This window comes from Onychostruthus taczanowskii, unplaced genomic scaffold (genome assembly GCF_017590055.1).
Source record: "Onychostruthus taczanowskii isolate IOZ18803 unplaced genomic scaffold, ASM1759005v1 scaffold174, whole genome shotgun sequence".
Classification (NCBI taxonomy): domain Eukaryota; kingdom Metazoa; phylum Chordata; class Aves; order Passeriformes; family Passeridae; genus Onychostruthus; species Onychostruthus taczanowskii.
The window spans coordinates 638525-654500 of NW_024498951.1; the positions used below are offsets into that span (position 1 = coordinate 638525).

The following is a 15976-nucleotide window of genomic DNA, read 5'->3' on the forward strand; positions in this document are numbered from 1 at the left end:
TGTCCACACAAAACTAACTTGACAGTTCAGGTGGATTTCAGTTTGACTGAAAGCAGCATCATAACTCCCACTTGATTCAGCGGAGGCAGGATTTGTTAACTTGTTTCTCTTCCCTCTCTCAGGAAGGAACTGCCTATTCTGAGCAATTTTCTGCTTGGAAGCATAAAATCCAAGCACCTCCTCAAAGCAAGAGATGATGAAAACACTGGGTTTTGCTGAGCTGACCCTCCACCCTCCATTTTTTTCCTGCCCAAATGGGAGAATATCATCCCTTAAGTTACATTCCAGTATGGTACAATGAAGGATATATATATCTCTGGGTTTTTTGTTTTGTTTTGAGGGGTTATTTTTTTGTTAGTGTGGGGTTTTTTTCTTGACTTTTTTTTTTGTTTCTTTCCCTTTTTTTGTATTTTTTCTTTTTGTTATAGAGACAAATTATGAAAAGAACAGTGCCAGGAATTTACTGTTGATATATTTTGCATTGTTAGGAGAACACACAGTTTCCTGGACAGAAGTCCCAAGTTTTTTATCAGCAAGGTCCCACCTTTGCCTAGATTTACCTCTCTTGATGAGTTTTGTTTACTATCAGTGATTCTTGGTAACTGATATTCACATGAGTGACATTTCTCTTCAAAACAGTCTCATATGAAAAAACCACCTGTTAGCTTAGGCATTTATAACAGTGTACATGTATGGCTCTGTAATATAGTCCAGCCATTTGCAATGGATTACTATCTTGCAAAGTGTCGACTTTACAAAATAAAATTGTGCCTTGGTTCTTAGTAGCCCACCGCTTTTGAAATGAAGGAGGCATAATTTGAATGGTACCCTACAAATACTTCTCAGTGCAAAAATGCAGCAGGTGTTTTGTTTTCAATTACCAGAAAGGTTCCATAAAAACATACCTTTTCTTTTTCGCCATTAGAAATGTTTTTTGCCATGAACAAGAAAAGCATTCCAAGAATATGCCATAAATACAGTTTTTGCAATCTACCAACCTGACTGTAGCCCTTTAAGAGCCTTAGGGATGTGTCCTACTTTAAGAACCTATCCATAAAAAACTTGGTACCCCTCACATGTTACAAATTTCATACTGTACTTCAAAGAAGAACCTTATATACATTGTGACTAAAGTACTGTTTATTTCATAATCTAAACAAACACTGGAATACAGTCTATGTTTTTCTACTTTCCGGCAGACTTTACAAAGAGCTTTTTTTTTTTTCATAATTAAAACAATCTGCATACACACAGAACATGCATTCTCTAACACCAGTAATGAAGGTAAGAAGAGTCAGTTTCCCTCATCTTCCTGTTGCCTGTGTTAGGAAAAAATACTTTTCTTTTTACTGTAGTTATGACAGTGTGGCTAAGGATACAAAGACTAGAGCACAGTTTTACTCCCTGCACAGAAAATGTTCATCACAAGCATGCTGATGGTGATACATATTACATGTCTATTAAATGATAGGCATAGTTTTATCCCCTTTACTCCCTTTTTAAAAATACTAAGTGGCTACATGTAAATGCAGTGAAGCAGGTATAAGCTTAATTAATCAGAGTTGATTCAGACTGGCACCAAGATGCAGCAAAGTCCAACAAAGTCTCAGCAAGGCTTTCCGTGGTTATTGATGGCCTCTTCTGCAAAGCAACTACTTTCTACTTTTTCAAAGTAGAAATCAAAGGCTTTGCAGCATGGCCAATCCTGTGGACAGGGCAGTCTGCGCTGGCACGTCAGGCCCCCGGAAAAGATGCACTTGTAGTCCATTAGTGTTTGAGAAAACGTGAGTGGGTTACCTTCCCTGGGGCCACGCACCTGCCCCGCCCGAGCGTCGCCCGCTGCTCTTTGTCGGTGAGGCGGCTGGCTGTGGCTTCACACCACGGAGTGGTCGTTGCTGTGGACGCCAGCCAAGATGGTGTGGTTGAGGGAGGAGGCTGACCGGTCCGAGCCTTCAGTGGGGCCATTGGCGCTCTCGCTGCGCTGGCAGCACAGGATCTGCTTGAACGTAGTGCTCATCTCCTTGTCCCGGTAGGAGTAGATGATGGGGTTCATGGCAGAGTTGAACTCTGCCAGGAGAAGGAAGAATTTTTCATAGGCCAGGACGTTGCACTGGGGACAGCAAACATCGAGGAGCAGCAAGACTAATCCTGGGGTCCAGCAGATTATGAAAGCACCTAAAAAGAGAAAGAATGGAAAAACCACAAAGTCTACAAATATACTTATGTACCATTACTCGTCAAAATATGACAAGAACCATCCAGACAGAAGCAGCAACGGTTAATTTTCTCTTTCAGGAGCATTGTTCCCACAGTCTCTTTTCACTGACCCGATGAGAGGGATGCCATTCAAAGATCTGTAAGTGGTTATGAGCAGCACATCAAAAGAGCAAGGCACACCCCCAAGCCCCAGGCCCAGCCCCCCACCATCTGAAACTCTGCTTGGCGAATACATTTACATTTAAAGTTGATAATGAGGAACATTTTTTCCCTTCAGCTAGGGACCTCTGAATAATCAATCTCTTGATCAGAGAAACAATACTGCAATTTACTTCTCAAACTAACAACAACAAAGAAAACCCTTCTATGAGTGACTGAAGCATCAGTAATAGAAAAAGAGTGGTGCAGGCAGCAATTCTCAAGAAAAAGAAAGCCTGGGTCTTGTTAACCCATTTCAGCCCCATTATGTAATGGAAAGTCCTAAACACACATCCTTCTTGCACTGAAATGCCGTCCTTCAACGGATCTACTTCTTTTCTTAGGGCTCTATTCAATCAAAATTCAGAGGCTCATCAGGCTTCAATAGTGTCAAAGCCACAGAGTCTAACACCGATTAAAATGCTTCCCCCCTCCTTTCTCTGTTTTCCAAAGCTCTGAGGAGAACAAAGCCCAGAATTCAGAGCTCAATGCAGAAATTAAATCAAATACTTTGTACTTTATTGGGAGGACTGAATTAAAGGAAGATTGTAACTCCTTGCAGGAGTTACAGGAGGTTAGAGAGGCTTTAAATATAAGCTCTGCTGGGGAAACCCTTACACACCAGTCATGTCAGAACAAAGACAGGGCTCCCACGATTTTCCAGGCTGCTTTACTGAGGTGGAAACCAATGTCTTATCATCGCTGAGCAGGATTAGCATGGGCAGCAGCAATAAGACTTCCCAGCACTACGCTGAGAACGCTGTTTTCAAACTGGTTCTCCTGTCACTGTGGTATTTATTTGTTTATGTACTGCTCCCGTTTTTATTACAGTGATGGTCTCTTGCAGTACTGGCACCGAAGTCAGTTCCCACACCAGGCAGACTGCCATGCCTGCCAAGAAGGTACCAGCAATTTCCAGCTTGGCAGTGACAACTGTAAGCTGTGCAGTTTGGACAGCAAACCCACCTAGATCAAATAGAAGAAGATTTTCCAAAGGGGTCTGCAAGCCGGCAATATACACCAGGTGACAGACAAAGGTTAGCAACCAGGAGACCACACACAGAGGCTTTTTACACACCAAAAAGCATCTCTAAACTGAGTTTTCTTGCAGCTAATGGTGCCACTCAATGCCCATCACTTTGCTGACCAAGAAAGTTCACCAATGGAAAGAAGCTGGGCGGTGAATTGCCAGCTGCCTGGCTAAAGCATCGAGCTCTTTCACCAAATGACTCTGTTAGGGTCTCTGGCAGCAGTTTGACAGCATGGGGATGAAACTCTCCCACGCTGAGGTGGCATCAAGCATATGAACCCACTTCATAGCGTTTGTCTTTTTGTAGCTCTTTCAGATTCCAGTAGTCCTAGAAAAGGGTATTTGAAACCCATGCAAAGGACTACAGGCTTTTGTCCCTTCCTTGTACCTGTTGCCATAAGAGTAGAAAACTGTATCTCTTTATTTGCAGTATTGTCCACGCTCCTGGAATCTTCCCCCTGCACAGAAAACTCTGCTGAGCTGCTTTTTGCAGAAACAAAGTCATCAATTCAAATTCAACCACTCACTGTTGAAATTGTGCATGTTGTGTTCAGCCTCCTAGCTAGTAAGGCAGCAATGGACTTTGTTCTAGCTTAAGCATCTATTTTCTTCACTGTAGGCTGCCTTGGGAGAATAACATCAGAAATGGGAACACTGCAAGTCATGGGATCTACAGTGAAGGACAAAAGACAATGACAGCATCCTCATCAGGCCTGTAGCAGAAAAGTCCAATGTGGAAACAATGGAGCTAGCAGGAAAGCTCTCATAGCATTGTTCAAAGTTGCAATTGAAGGCTTCCAATTTTCCAAAATTTTTTTTTTTAATCTGTTGCTAAGGAACAACAGAACATTCTGTTGGCATAATTTTTGATATGTTAGAAACAGCAACAAAAAGCTCTATAGTGAGGCAGATTGGAATTTCCTCCTGAGAAAGCCCCAAAGTCATCCAGAAAAAAAATCCACATGCAGATCACTGCACTGAACACTTGTCTCAGATGGAGCTCCTGAGCTCTTTGGGCTCCTCAGTATCTCAGACAGGTTCTGACAACCTATGTGCTGAGGCTTGATTGCCCGCACTCAAGAAAAAGTGGGCTGTGGTTGAGCAACCAACTAATTGCTCTGCGCAGCTCAAGCTACACTGAAAAATGATAAAAATAAAAGTTACCTTCCCACCCAGCTCTGGAAGGAAGTCACCACGGTGCAAGTTGTCACCTTTCTGCTCCTAGCAAAACATCCCCCCATGCTATTGGCTCTGGCACCTTAATGAGTGCTTGCAAATGGTGACCAAAAAATGCCTCAGGTTTGCTTACTTTTTATTTACTGTTGGTACACTGGAAAATACTGAGAAGCATCACTCATGGTAAGGATGTGTTTGAGTTAGGTACAGAGGAAAGGATAAATGTCAGGCTCTTAATACTTCAGATTTAGGAAACTTCATCCATTAAACATGGAATTCTTTTTCTGCAAGGAAAACAAGGATTGAATTTTTTTTTCCTCTTAGAATATTTGTTGAAGCTGGAAGTGAGATTAAATTCTTCCCCTCCCAGAAGTCTGTTGTGAATTGACTTCACCAAGAATGAAGATCTAAAAATACCACATTTAATAAACCAGAGACATCCAAAAACTTCCTGCTGCCATATACTGGAAAGCCTTAAGCACACACCAAAATACTGATGTTTTTCTGCTCAGAATCAGAACTGAGGGCAGTCTAAAGTACAGTGTTAGTAATTTCCAGGTGCATCTTAACATTTTACAAACTTGGTCAAATCTAAATTACAATGACATACAAAGCAGATCTGTTGCATTTAGTGCCTTGAACCTTTGTGGACATGCCATAATCATACCATGGCATGGGCGAGCCCAATGTACTTGGAAAAAAAGTGCAGACTTTATGTCTTTGGGCAGCTAAAGAGCACTGTTCCCTGGACAGAGAGCACCCTGGGATATTACCTCTAGCCCTGGCAGCTCTTCAAAGGCGATGGAACTGCAAGAAGCTAAATGAGCTCTTCAGTTGCAGCAGAAGGAACATTCCCATGGAGCATGGCCAAGGTCTGTCCTGAGGCTCAGGCCACAGAGGGCTGGGTGAAGAAGAAATGCCAATCAGGCTGAAAGCCCATCGGTGTGAATGGCTAGCCATTACACAGGAAAGCTTTAGGAAACCAGAGAAATAGCACATCTTAAAAGACTGAAAGGTCCCTACAGACTAGAGAAGCATGTCTTCCAGCAGGAATGAGTTACAAAAAAGCATTTATGACCTAATCTAATTTTCTGCTGAGGTGTGATACCTCTCATCCCAGTAAGAAAAGAAACTCCGACTCCTTGTGCATTGTCTGTCTTGGAGAGTTGTGGTAGAAGTCTACTGGAGGCTTTTCAAGGTCCATGATATGACTACATCTCATCTGTCTTGAACCCTTGTCTGTTGCATCAGTGCAGATTATGTTTCCATGGTAGCTGGATGCTGGAAACCCTTGGGTAAGTGAGACAAGGCCTCACAGCAAGCTTTGATTGCAAGAAAAACTATTGTAGGCAATAGGCATATGAAACCAGCCATGATAAATCACACAAAAATCAGTGAGTGCAAGAACAAAAGAGAAAACTCCAAAACCCAGCACCAGAAAAGAAATAAGATACACAAGAATAAACACTGATGAGCTAGTCACTCATTACTAGGATACCAGACTGGATGGCTACTCATGAAACTTCTTGTGTTAGCAGGCAAAGTGTTTCCTAAGCAGCCCTCTTTTTTTTTTTTTTTTTTTTTTTCTTTTTTTGTCTTTTGCCTTGGAGAGCCTATGTCTGTGTTTATTCTGTGAACATTTGTTTTCCTCTAACTCAAAAGAGCAAAATAAAAGAAGCACTTTTGCTCCTGCCAAGTCATACAGTGCTGTCCTTCAGAGGCTCCAGAGGGATGCAGCTCTAGTCAATGCACACCTATTCTGAAACACTCTTCTTCTCTGCCTTAGCCACACTGTGTCCCTTTCATGTGCTCTCTTCTATTCATCTTGTGTGTTAACCCTGATATCTGGCATGGGCTCACACTCACCCTGCAAATTCCTCAGTCTACGCAGAGAGGGAAAATATTGAAAGGGCCTCTTTTAGGGAGAGAGGGAAGAAAAAAAAATCTCTCCTGTATTTGCAGTTTTTTAAAGATTACAGGAATAGGATAAGGAACTAGCATATCAGAGACAGAAAAGATCCATTCCAATTGAACTTCAGGAACATTTATAATCTGCTGCTGTTGCCCTCCTACTCTTGTCCATCTGCTGTCCTCAGAGTGGTATTTGTGACAGGCAGCTGCAGCCCCTCTTTCTCTGGGACAACGTGACTGAGAGAGTAAAGGACATTGAACATCACTGCTATCATTGTTATCACAGATACCAACAAGGAGAAGAGTCCTTCTGCACTTGGTGCAGGCTAAAAGCAATGCTCTGGGAGAATGATTTGTTTTAATTAACAAAACCATAGCCAAAAGGGGCTGCAGAAGTGCCTGGCATTTTCCACATTCTGATGTAATCCCACCCTCATCAGGGAAAGCCACTTGCTATGCTAGCTGAGGTGCAAGCTCATCAGCTGCAACACAACTGCACTTCTTCATGTCCTAGCCATCTGTAAACTGTATCAATAGTCCTCCTTATCACACTATGCATTATCTTGTGCATAGCAAGAACAGAGATAAGTACTTCAAGCAATAGTGCCTATTTACAGCTATGTATTGTTTTCCCCTGACACAAACATGACAGCATGAAATTGAAAATGAATGAATGATTATAGATGCCAAAAATCATGAAGAGCATTTACCATGCTGTAAACATACAGAGTGTAGGAGTGATTCTTCTAATTCTAGTCTGACCTAATTTTTCCCTTTTTTGACACAGCACTCTTACAATATATGCTAATAGTTCTTGGTGGATGAAAACACTGTTGTTGTTTTTTGCATTTTCTGCTGGAAATAATTAACATAGGGGTAATATTTGCTTTGACCCATGGAATTTTCACGTGAAGAAATAAAATGTGACTACCACATTTGGATCAGCTAAATAGATTTAAATAATTGTGTGCTAAACTTGACAAATTCTGAAGAACTTTATATAAAAAAGGTTTGCCTCTCCATCCACAGCCTCCAAAAGATTTGAGGAAGATGACAGTGAAGGAAAGTCCTTGAAAAATACCCCAGGTGAGGAGAGCTGCCTACAGGGTACAGGTAAGAAGGGCCATGTTGAAAAAGGGGCTTTCAGAACAGCTTTATTTATTCAAGGTGTCTTTATTTAAGGAAGCTGTACGAATTCTGCAACAGTGAGAGATTCATGGCACACTCCTGCAGTTTTTGATTTATTGCAAAATGCTGCCTTCTTTAACATGCCTCTGGGAGACTTTAGTACTATGGGTGCCTTTGTGTTTCAAGACAAACATTCATCTGGTGAGGCTGTGTGTAAAAGAAAGAGGAAATATCTCCAGTAAGAGAGATGGGATAGCAGTGTAAAACAGGAAATGAGAAACAATGCAAATGTAAAAAACCCCTACATTAATATTAATGAAACACTATCTTACATATACTTCTCTAAGCTGATTTGAAGCAAGAGGATGTGAGCACATAAGAGAGAATACACAACTAGAGAGCATATGAAAGGAGCTGGGTGATACAAGCCACCAGCTTGTCTTTCATAACACTATATATGCCCCATCCCTAGGGATCCGTGTTCTATTCTCCCGAGAGCTGAGCAGCTCTAAATGTGCAAGTTATAGATAAAACCCCATCCTCAGCTTTATTAAATAACTCTGCATGAATTCCGTAACTGTCAGATTTGAGAGATTTTTCAGTCTACTGTACCTATGGTTTGTAAAGGGATTTTAGAATAAACTGGTTATGCTAGTATTGCATCAGATCCCTCATTTCCTACCTTTTCCACAGCTACATGAAAGTGCACAATTCAACCTCTTCCTGAATCTTGTTTTGGGAATTTCAGCTAGCAAGTTTGGTCAGACTTTGTACAAAATAATGGCTAGATTGTGTAGGAATAGAGAAATTATATCTCGCTCAAAAATGTGTTTCCTCTTCTCAGCAGAAATTCAGAATGTGTCTGCTTCAAACATCTCTCTTCATCTTTGAAGGTGCACAGAATTTTTTGGTGTTTAAGGCAAGGCTATCTTTGTCAGCAGACCACCCTTCTCTGAGGAACCCATCTGCTTCCATCTTCACACATTTCTCTGGTTTAAAACATGTTAATGACTTAACAGCTTAAATGACTTAATGAAAGCAGCCTTGGGGCTCTGCTTATGCTCTGACTGGCTGGGAGGAGCAGCAAGCCTTGACCCCAAAGAGTGAGGTGCTGTGTATGTTAGCACCACCTCTTTCCGGGCTTTAATATTTAGTATTTCATGTGTGTCCGTTCATCTAACCAATCCTAATCACCTTTTTTATTTCAGAAAAAATAAAGTAAAAAACTCTTTCTAGGGGGACATGCCATCTTGACTCCCAATGATACTTCTGCTGGCACCTAGACTCCTTTGCTACAGGCTGGCCTCTGCTCTACCTGCTCTCTTCCAGTACTCACATCACCACATTGCCCCTGTTGAAAAACACACAAGGATCTTGGCTAAATCTTTAGGTCAAAGCCTTTATTTTAAATCAGACACACTTTGGCACCTATGCCTGCTACACAAAGGGTCAACTGAAGACACAATGGTGTAACACAGGGAGCTGACAACAACCATTAGCCAATAATTCCATTGTCATCACTAACTGCATGATCAACATGGAGACAGGCAGACACAAAATGCTGTGGTCGTAGGGCTGCATCCACAGTGATCATACCTTCCCTTATCTCAGGGTGAGCCAACAACTTTCATCTTTTCCTCCTGCCTCACTTTGCAAATCCAGACCAGAGGTGATGAAGAGCAGGTTGCCCTTCAGCCAGACTCCCAAGTACCAGCTGTGGGAATCTTTGTGAGCTCGTTCTCTGCAGCACCTTGTGCTTACTGCCCCGAGTGCTTACTGGCATGGGCTGGAGGCAGGACACTCAGATTCCTGGCTTTCCTTCTGGAGATCCTATCTGCTGCATGTCTTCCCACCCGGACACCACCAGATGATCCTTCCACAGAGCCTGGCACCAGTTGTGGGTGTTTCCAATACCACATGGTCTCCAAGCACTTTTGTATCCCTGTAGCATCTAAAGCTTTGACAGTGTGAAACAGCAAAAAGAAAAGACTGGCGAGGACCAACAACAAAATAAAACTAACTGAAGAGAAAATGAAACTGGGCAGTAGCAAGCCATCAGAAGTGATCTGCTTATTGCATGGGTACTTGCCAAACTCTAGCCCAGGCTAACACTTGATGTAATTCCCCACCTGATGCTTGCAGTCTTGCATACGAGTGTACTGGTTTTTGGCCAGCTCAACCAGCCGCCCTCAAGTATTCCACAGCTGACATCTCTGAAGGAGAGCTCCAGTGCTAATGCAAATGGAGGAGACCAGGAGGGTTTCTCAATTGACATCAGCAAACCAAAGGTGTTTGAATAGTCCTCTTTCGGAACATACTTGTAATCGTTTTAAAGAACAACTTACAAAGAGGAATGTGCAAAACGCATTCCAAAAATAAAAGTAAAAGCTTAATCCTGTTGCAATTTGTCTGTATCCATTTGAATCCCTTAAAACAAGAAAAATGGAATTTGCTCCTGATGTAGTAACTGTAGGAGAGAAATACTGCACTGCCCCTCTTCAAAGGGAGAAACTAAGGCTTGTATCCATAGAAAGCATTTTAGACAAAAACAGGAAGTCATTAAATGCCAGTGGTCAGCATTTCGACTGATTTCTAAATTCATAAAGATATGTGAAGCTCATCTGAATAAAAGCTTAGCTGTTGCCAAAGCAATCTGATTATTTATCTCTGTGTAAAGACAAACAGTAGTCCTCGTGGAGTTTCTCTGTTGCCAAAAAAACTGACACACAGAGGAAATTTCAGTGCCTTTTCAATTTTCTGGTGTTCTAGACAAGTCTTTATGATCTTACTTGAAAACAAACGCTCTTACAGTCCCAAATCAGTGCTTGTAGCTTGGCTGGAAAATGAACACGTAAGTCCAGCTGATAAGAGGCTCCTGGTACGGGTCTCCCTGGGTCTCAGGACAAAGAAAAGCAGGCAAGAGATGTCTAGGGAAAACTAGAAGCAAGAATCATAGAATCCCAGAAAAGCTTGGGTTGGAAGGGACCTTAAACATCTAGTCCTAACTCCCACCGTGAGAAGGGATGCCACCCATTTCACCAGGTTGCTCAGAGCCCTGCCCATGAACACTTTCAGTGATGGGACAGCCACAGCTTCTCTGGGCAAACTTTCCAGTGCCTCATCACCCTCATAGTAAATAATTTCCTCCTAATCTCTAATCTTAATCTTCTCCTTTTCTACTTAAAGCCATTCCCACTTGTTCTATCTCTCCATGCCCCTGTAAAAAGTCCACTTCAGTGCTCTTGAAGGCCCCTTTCTGGTACTGAGAGCTGCTTTAAGTTCTTCCCAGAGCCATTTCTTCTTCAGACTGAACAAGCCCAATGCTCTCAGCCTCTGCTCCAGCCCTCTGATCATCTTGGACCTTCTCTCAACCTGCTCTAATGGGTCTAATAAACAACCTTTATCTCATACCTGACAACCTGTTTACACCTCCTAGTCCAAACTCAGGAATCTCTTTGGGGGCCCTGCCTGTTCATACGAATGACTTGGGACTTCAGGTGGGGGACATCCTCTCCCTGAATAGCAAAAGGACCCTGTCTGAAGGGTCTGGGTGAGGCTTTCAGGTCCTATATGTGGGGCAGCTGGAGCTCACCAGGTCTCCTGAAACATGAAAATGCTTCTGCAGAAGTGAAGGCGTACTCAAGAGGTCATGTGAGGCAAGGGCAGGACAGCTGGCACCCTACAGGGCTTGCAGACTGGACTCTCCTCTGCCTGCTTCTGCAAGGTATGTTTAGTGTGCTCGGGACTTGGGTGTTTCACTGCTTTTTTAGCAGCTGCAGTTTCCAATCACAGAAAAATAATTCACAGCCATGGTGAGAAAGCCCTGCTCTGCCCACTTTTTCCACAGAAATCCATAGAATTTCTGTGGTACTCTGCTACATAGTCAGAATGATATGCTCAAACAATACAGCATGTTTAGCAGATATCAAACAACTTTGCTATGTGAGATTGTTTAATTGTATTTTCTTTTGTTGTTAAGGACATTAAGTGATACTGGTATTATGCTTGGATAAGCTCCATTTGCAACACAAGATTCCAAATGAAGCCTGGCTGGATGCAATTTAATATGTAAAGGACTGCCTTGATTCTTGCATAAGATTAAACTAATAATATTAGAATAAAAATATTAGCCTCTGTTGGTTCCCTTAATAGGAATAAAACTTGTTTTATCTAACATGCTACTACCAGACTCTGAGTAGGAGAAAGTGTTAGCAATTTTTACCAGCTCTCCCCAACTGCAAAATCTGTGTGTGCTTTTAATTTATATAGCCATACTAACATTTATCTGATTATAGCTATCTGGTTAAGCTGTGGTAGACATCCTTTGAGGGAACTGCATTAAGATCAGTCAAATAAAGTGATTTTAAGAAGCAGAATCCATGCTGACAGCTGTGCCTTGCTGAGAAAACAAAGAGCACAAGCTCCAAGTGAAGTGGGCAACAGGGTAAGCCCCTAAGAATAAGGGAATGCCCCTCTAGAATAAATCTGCTCAGAAAAATCTGCCTGCCTTTGGACAAATTAGAAAAGCCTTTCTAGTCCTCACCTGAATATAACAAAGCAAACTACTGCCTTAGAGCAAAAGCAGCCTTGGACAGACTGCACATGAATGGCACTATTACCTGAGTTGCCTGCACACCTCACCACCCAAGCAGTGTTAGCGTAATTCAGACATTATTCAGGCTATCAGACCATCAGGGAGACACCTACAAATGGCACTGCTAAAACAGACGGGAGCAGACAGATGTGGCATTGCACATCACAGAAGAAGCACTGAGTAAAGAACCACCCATGTTTTGATTGTGGTAAGTATATACTTACCAATTATCAAAAAGGTAAATTTTAGGTTTTGGCACTTAATTCTACATGTACCTGTTAAAAATTATCTAGATGAAGCTGGTATCTAGGGCAGAAAATATAGGTTTTGTTCTGCATTTCCACTCTGTGAGCATGAGACATTGTTTAAAGGGATGCAGCTACCTTTTGGCTCTCACAGATTTCTCTGGATTCCCCATTAGGATGCTTGCTGTCTTGCTGCCTATAATTTCAGTGTGGTAACAACAGGATTTCCCATACTTCAAATGAGAAATTCAGTGAACAGGACTGTTTCACTGCTGCTGACGGATTCCAGGGGCAGCTCTCTGTAATTTTTTTAAAAATAATTTACCATATCAGAATCTAGATTGATTTAAAATTTTCAGACAAACACAGAAGAGAACTCTAATAAAATCTAGCCTCTCTTTCAAGTCATATCATCAAGAATCACATTGCCATGCATTATGTGGGGGAAAAAGGAGTATCTTCAGCTAGCTCCTTCTCTCAGCAGTACACACTGTGTAAAACCCTGAGTATGTAACTACACCCTCATGACTACAAATGAGGGCATCCCAGTCTCATCCACTTAGAGGATTAGTCACTAAAGCTGCTCCTGGGTTAGACAAGTGTTATGTGTCTTCTCCCTATGACTTCTCCCTTTCCCTTATGACTAAGCTTTCCCAAAATCACTGCATTAATTGGAGAAGTGAGCTTGATTCGGCTTACAAAACGGATCCTTGTGTTTCCATTGGCTTACAGGAACAGTTTTCTACCTTTGGCAGTCTGCTATCCTGTTCTAAATTTAACCTCTGCTAACAAAGTATGGCACCTAAAAGCACCCAAGAGTAGCCCTTGGACTATGTTAGCACCATATCCTTGGTTGCTTGGCTTAAAGATTGCCATATAAATAGCCTCTGAAACCACAAAAAAAGCACACTATCATGCTTTTTTGAAGGTTACTCAGTCTGTGTATTTCCGAGGATGTGACTCCTTTGACCTCTGGCAGAGAGTTTGCTCCAGTGTCCCTATAAAAGGCTATAGGTTTTGGCTATATATAACAAGGGATAACAATGATGAAGTCTAAAAAAAAAGGTGCTAAGTCTCTTAACTTTCAGTTCCCTTACTCCCACACTCTCATGAAAAAGCAATTGAATAGCAAAGGAAAACTGAAATAACTGCCTGTGCCGAAAATGGGCTGACTCCCAGCCACCTTCATCTCTTTCAGGGGTGTCCATGAGAAGTGCCAGACAGAGGTCGTTTAGATCCAGCCGCTATCTACCATGCAAGAAAAGCAGAGGTGTTAACACTGGTGCTTTCTCTGCAGCATGCCTTGCTTGCTGCTTGGCTTTGTCGTGGGTTTTCTGCTGCTGGGCACGAGCAGGAGCTCCCACTGAACTCTTGGCCTCTCTAATGAGGCTGTCAAAGACAACAATCATTCTCTTCTGTCACCTGTCTTCAGCCCAAGGGCAATGCTTATTTCTCACAGTGACAGAGAAGAGATGCTGCTGCCAGGGCAGAGCTCATGGCTGTGCTCACACAGGGGTTGCTCCCCGTGGATCTGCCAGTGAACGTGCTGCTTCTGCACAGCAAGAACTTCAAAACACTTCCTTTTTAGCACTCTCTGTTTGCCATGAACTTCAGTCCTCAAGCGACGAGGGATTTACATGGCATCCAAAGTAAAATCTTTGCCAGCTGAAAATTAAACAATCTAGAACTTTTCAAAACAGAAAAGACAGTTTAAACAACTCTTTAAGATGCAGACCAAGCTGATCTAGTAAAAAAGCAGATCACCATTATGTACAGCAGGGTAGAACTCTACTTTTAAAAATAACCACTAGTAACAGTTCCATCAGATGTGGCAGATAGTGACATACAATGCAGATCACACCATGGCTGCCAGAGACAGAAAATATTTGTGAAAGCATTTGCTTCACACTTGGAGCGCCTGAGACTTCGTGCAGACAGTGATGAGGCATCCAGAAAGTAAGCCTAATATGTTCTGTCTCATCTGATGGCCCTTACAGCTCTCTAATCTCCTCTGGCTGATCCTGTGCCATCTCCAGGCACGTCTGTGGAGCATGCTGCCCTGACCCCTCCGTGTGAACAGGCTCTAGGTGCAGGGCTGGGATGTCGGCTCCAAGGGAGGGGACAGCATACAAGCTGGGAGTCAGCCATCAAAGACACTGTAACTCCACTGACTCCCACAAGCAATTGCAAAAACAAACAACTGCAATCGCCACAGCTGCATTGAAAACTAGCCTCTGAAAGGAAAACAAAAGGCTCCTCCACACTCTGTGGAAACCCACAAGAAGCTTTGGCAAAGTTATCAGTCCTCAAAAGAAGGTCTTAGTATGCATAGGCTATCTACTGTATTGTGTCCTGCTTTAAACAAGAGAGTTGATGCAGGATTGTGAAATAGAAAACTAAACTAGCGCACATCAGTTGTTGTTGCCTGATGGAAGAGGAAGCAAAGGACCAAGACTGCTACCAAACCACAAAGACCATTTCCACTTGCATTACATTCAGCAGCTGCACATGTTTGCAACCCACCCAAGGGGCTGAGGAGGCAGTAAACTGACAGAGTAGCAGAAGGAGTGAAATGGGATCAAAAGCATTTTGAGAGGATCAAAAAAAAAAAAAAAAAGGACACCTCCTCAAACCCCTGCTCCCAGCTTTTGTATTGCTCCATGTTAAAAAAAATAAAATAAAATAAATTCACCACACCAAGCAGAAAGGCTGTGCCCAGCAGCACTGCTTTACCAGCACATGCCCAGGAGGTAGAACCTGGGGACATAGGAAATGTTTTATTGCAATGCTAACCTATCAAAACACTTCCACTGAGTACTCCTCATCCTACCCCCCCCCCCCACCCCCCCCCAAAATAGTACCTGTGGGATCATTCTTAGTTTTAATCCATGTTGATGTTTTAGTTCATCATTGCCCACAGTAGTTCAAGTCAGATTATTTTGGGACAGACATGCTGATATATGAATCCGAAATACTTCTCCAGGATTGTGGTTTTTTATTTTGTTTTAGCAGATACTTGTAGGCTTGCGCCTAAAGTAAACAGGAAACTTCATGAGATAAAATGAGACCTTCCAGGCAAAAAGGCTGAGGAATTTTTGGGTTTAAAAAAAAAAGAGATAAACAAGCAATTAGTATGTTGTAAGAAATTCGCTTGCAAAATCAGCAAATTAATTGCTTCTAAGAAGTACCTCTGCTGTTCTAAATGAAATACAAAGCTTTTTTCTATTTTCAGAAAAGATTAAAACTCTCCTCAACAATGATTAAAACTCTCAACAATGCACTGAAGGGCACCACTCAGAGATTATTTTCTTTTAAAATGTTTTAACAATGGAATATTCAAGCAACACTGAGGTAAACTCCATCCAACACAGCAGCAGTGTGTAGGGAAGATGCATAAAGAAAAAGCCTTCAGGCAAACTCAGATCAGCTTTTGCTGGACTTCATTTGAAGTTCCTGGTGATACTTGCTGGCTTCTCC

The 15976-nt window shown here is 42.2% G+C and overlaps 1 protein-coding gene across 2 annotated transcripts in view; it reads right to left on the reverse strand.

Moving 5' to 3' along the window:
• Positions 1–641: 641 nt before the first annotated feature.
• The window catches only part of LPAR1 (lysophosphatidic acid receptor 1), a 68706-nt gene continuing 53371 nt past the window's right edge, over positions 642–15976 (reverse strand). For both annotated transcript variants that reach the window (XM_041400198.1, XM_041400199.1), the window contains exon 4: positions 642–2175. In XM_041400198.1, coding sequence (XP_041256132.1) covers positions 1874–2175 — 302 coding nt within the window. In that variant the 3' untranslated portion in view covers positions 642–1873. The remainder of the gene's footprint in view (positions 2176–15976) is intronic.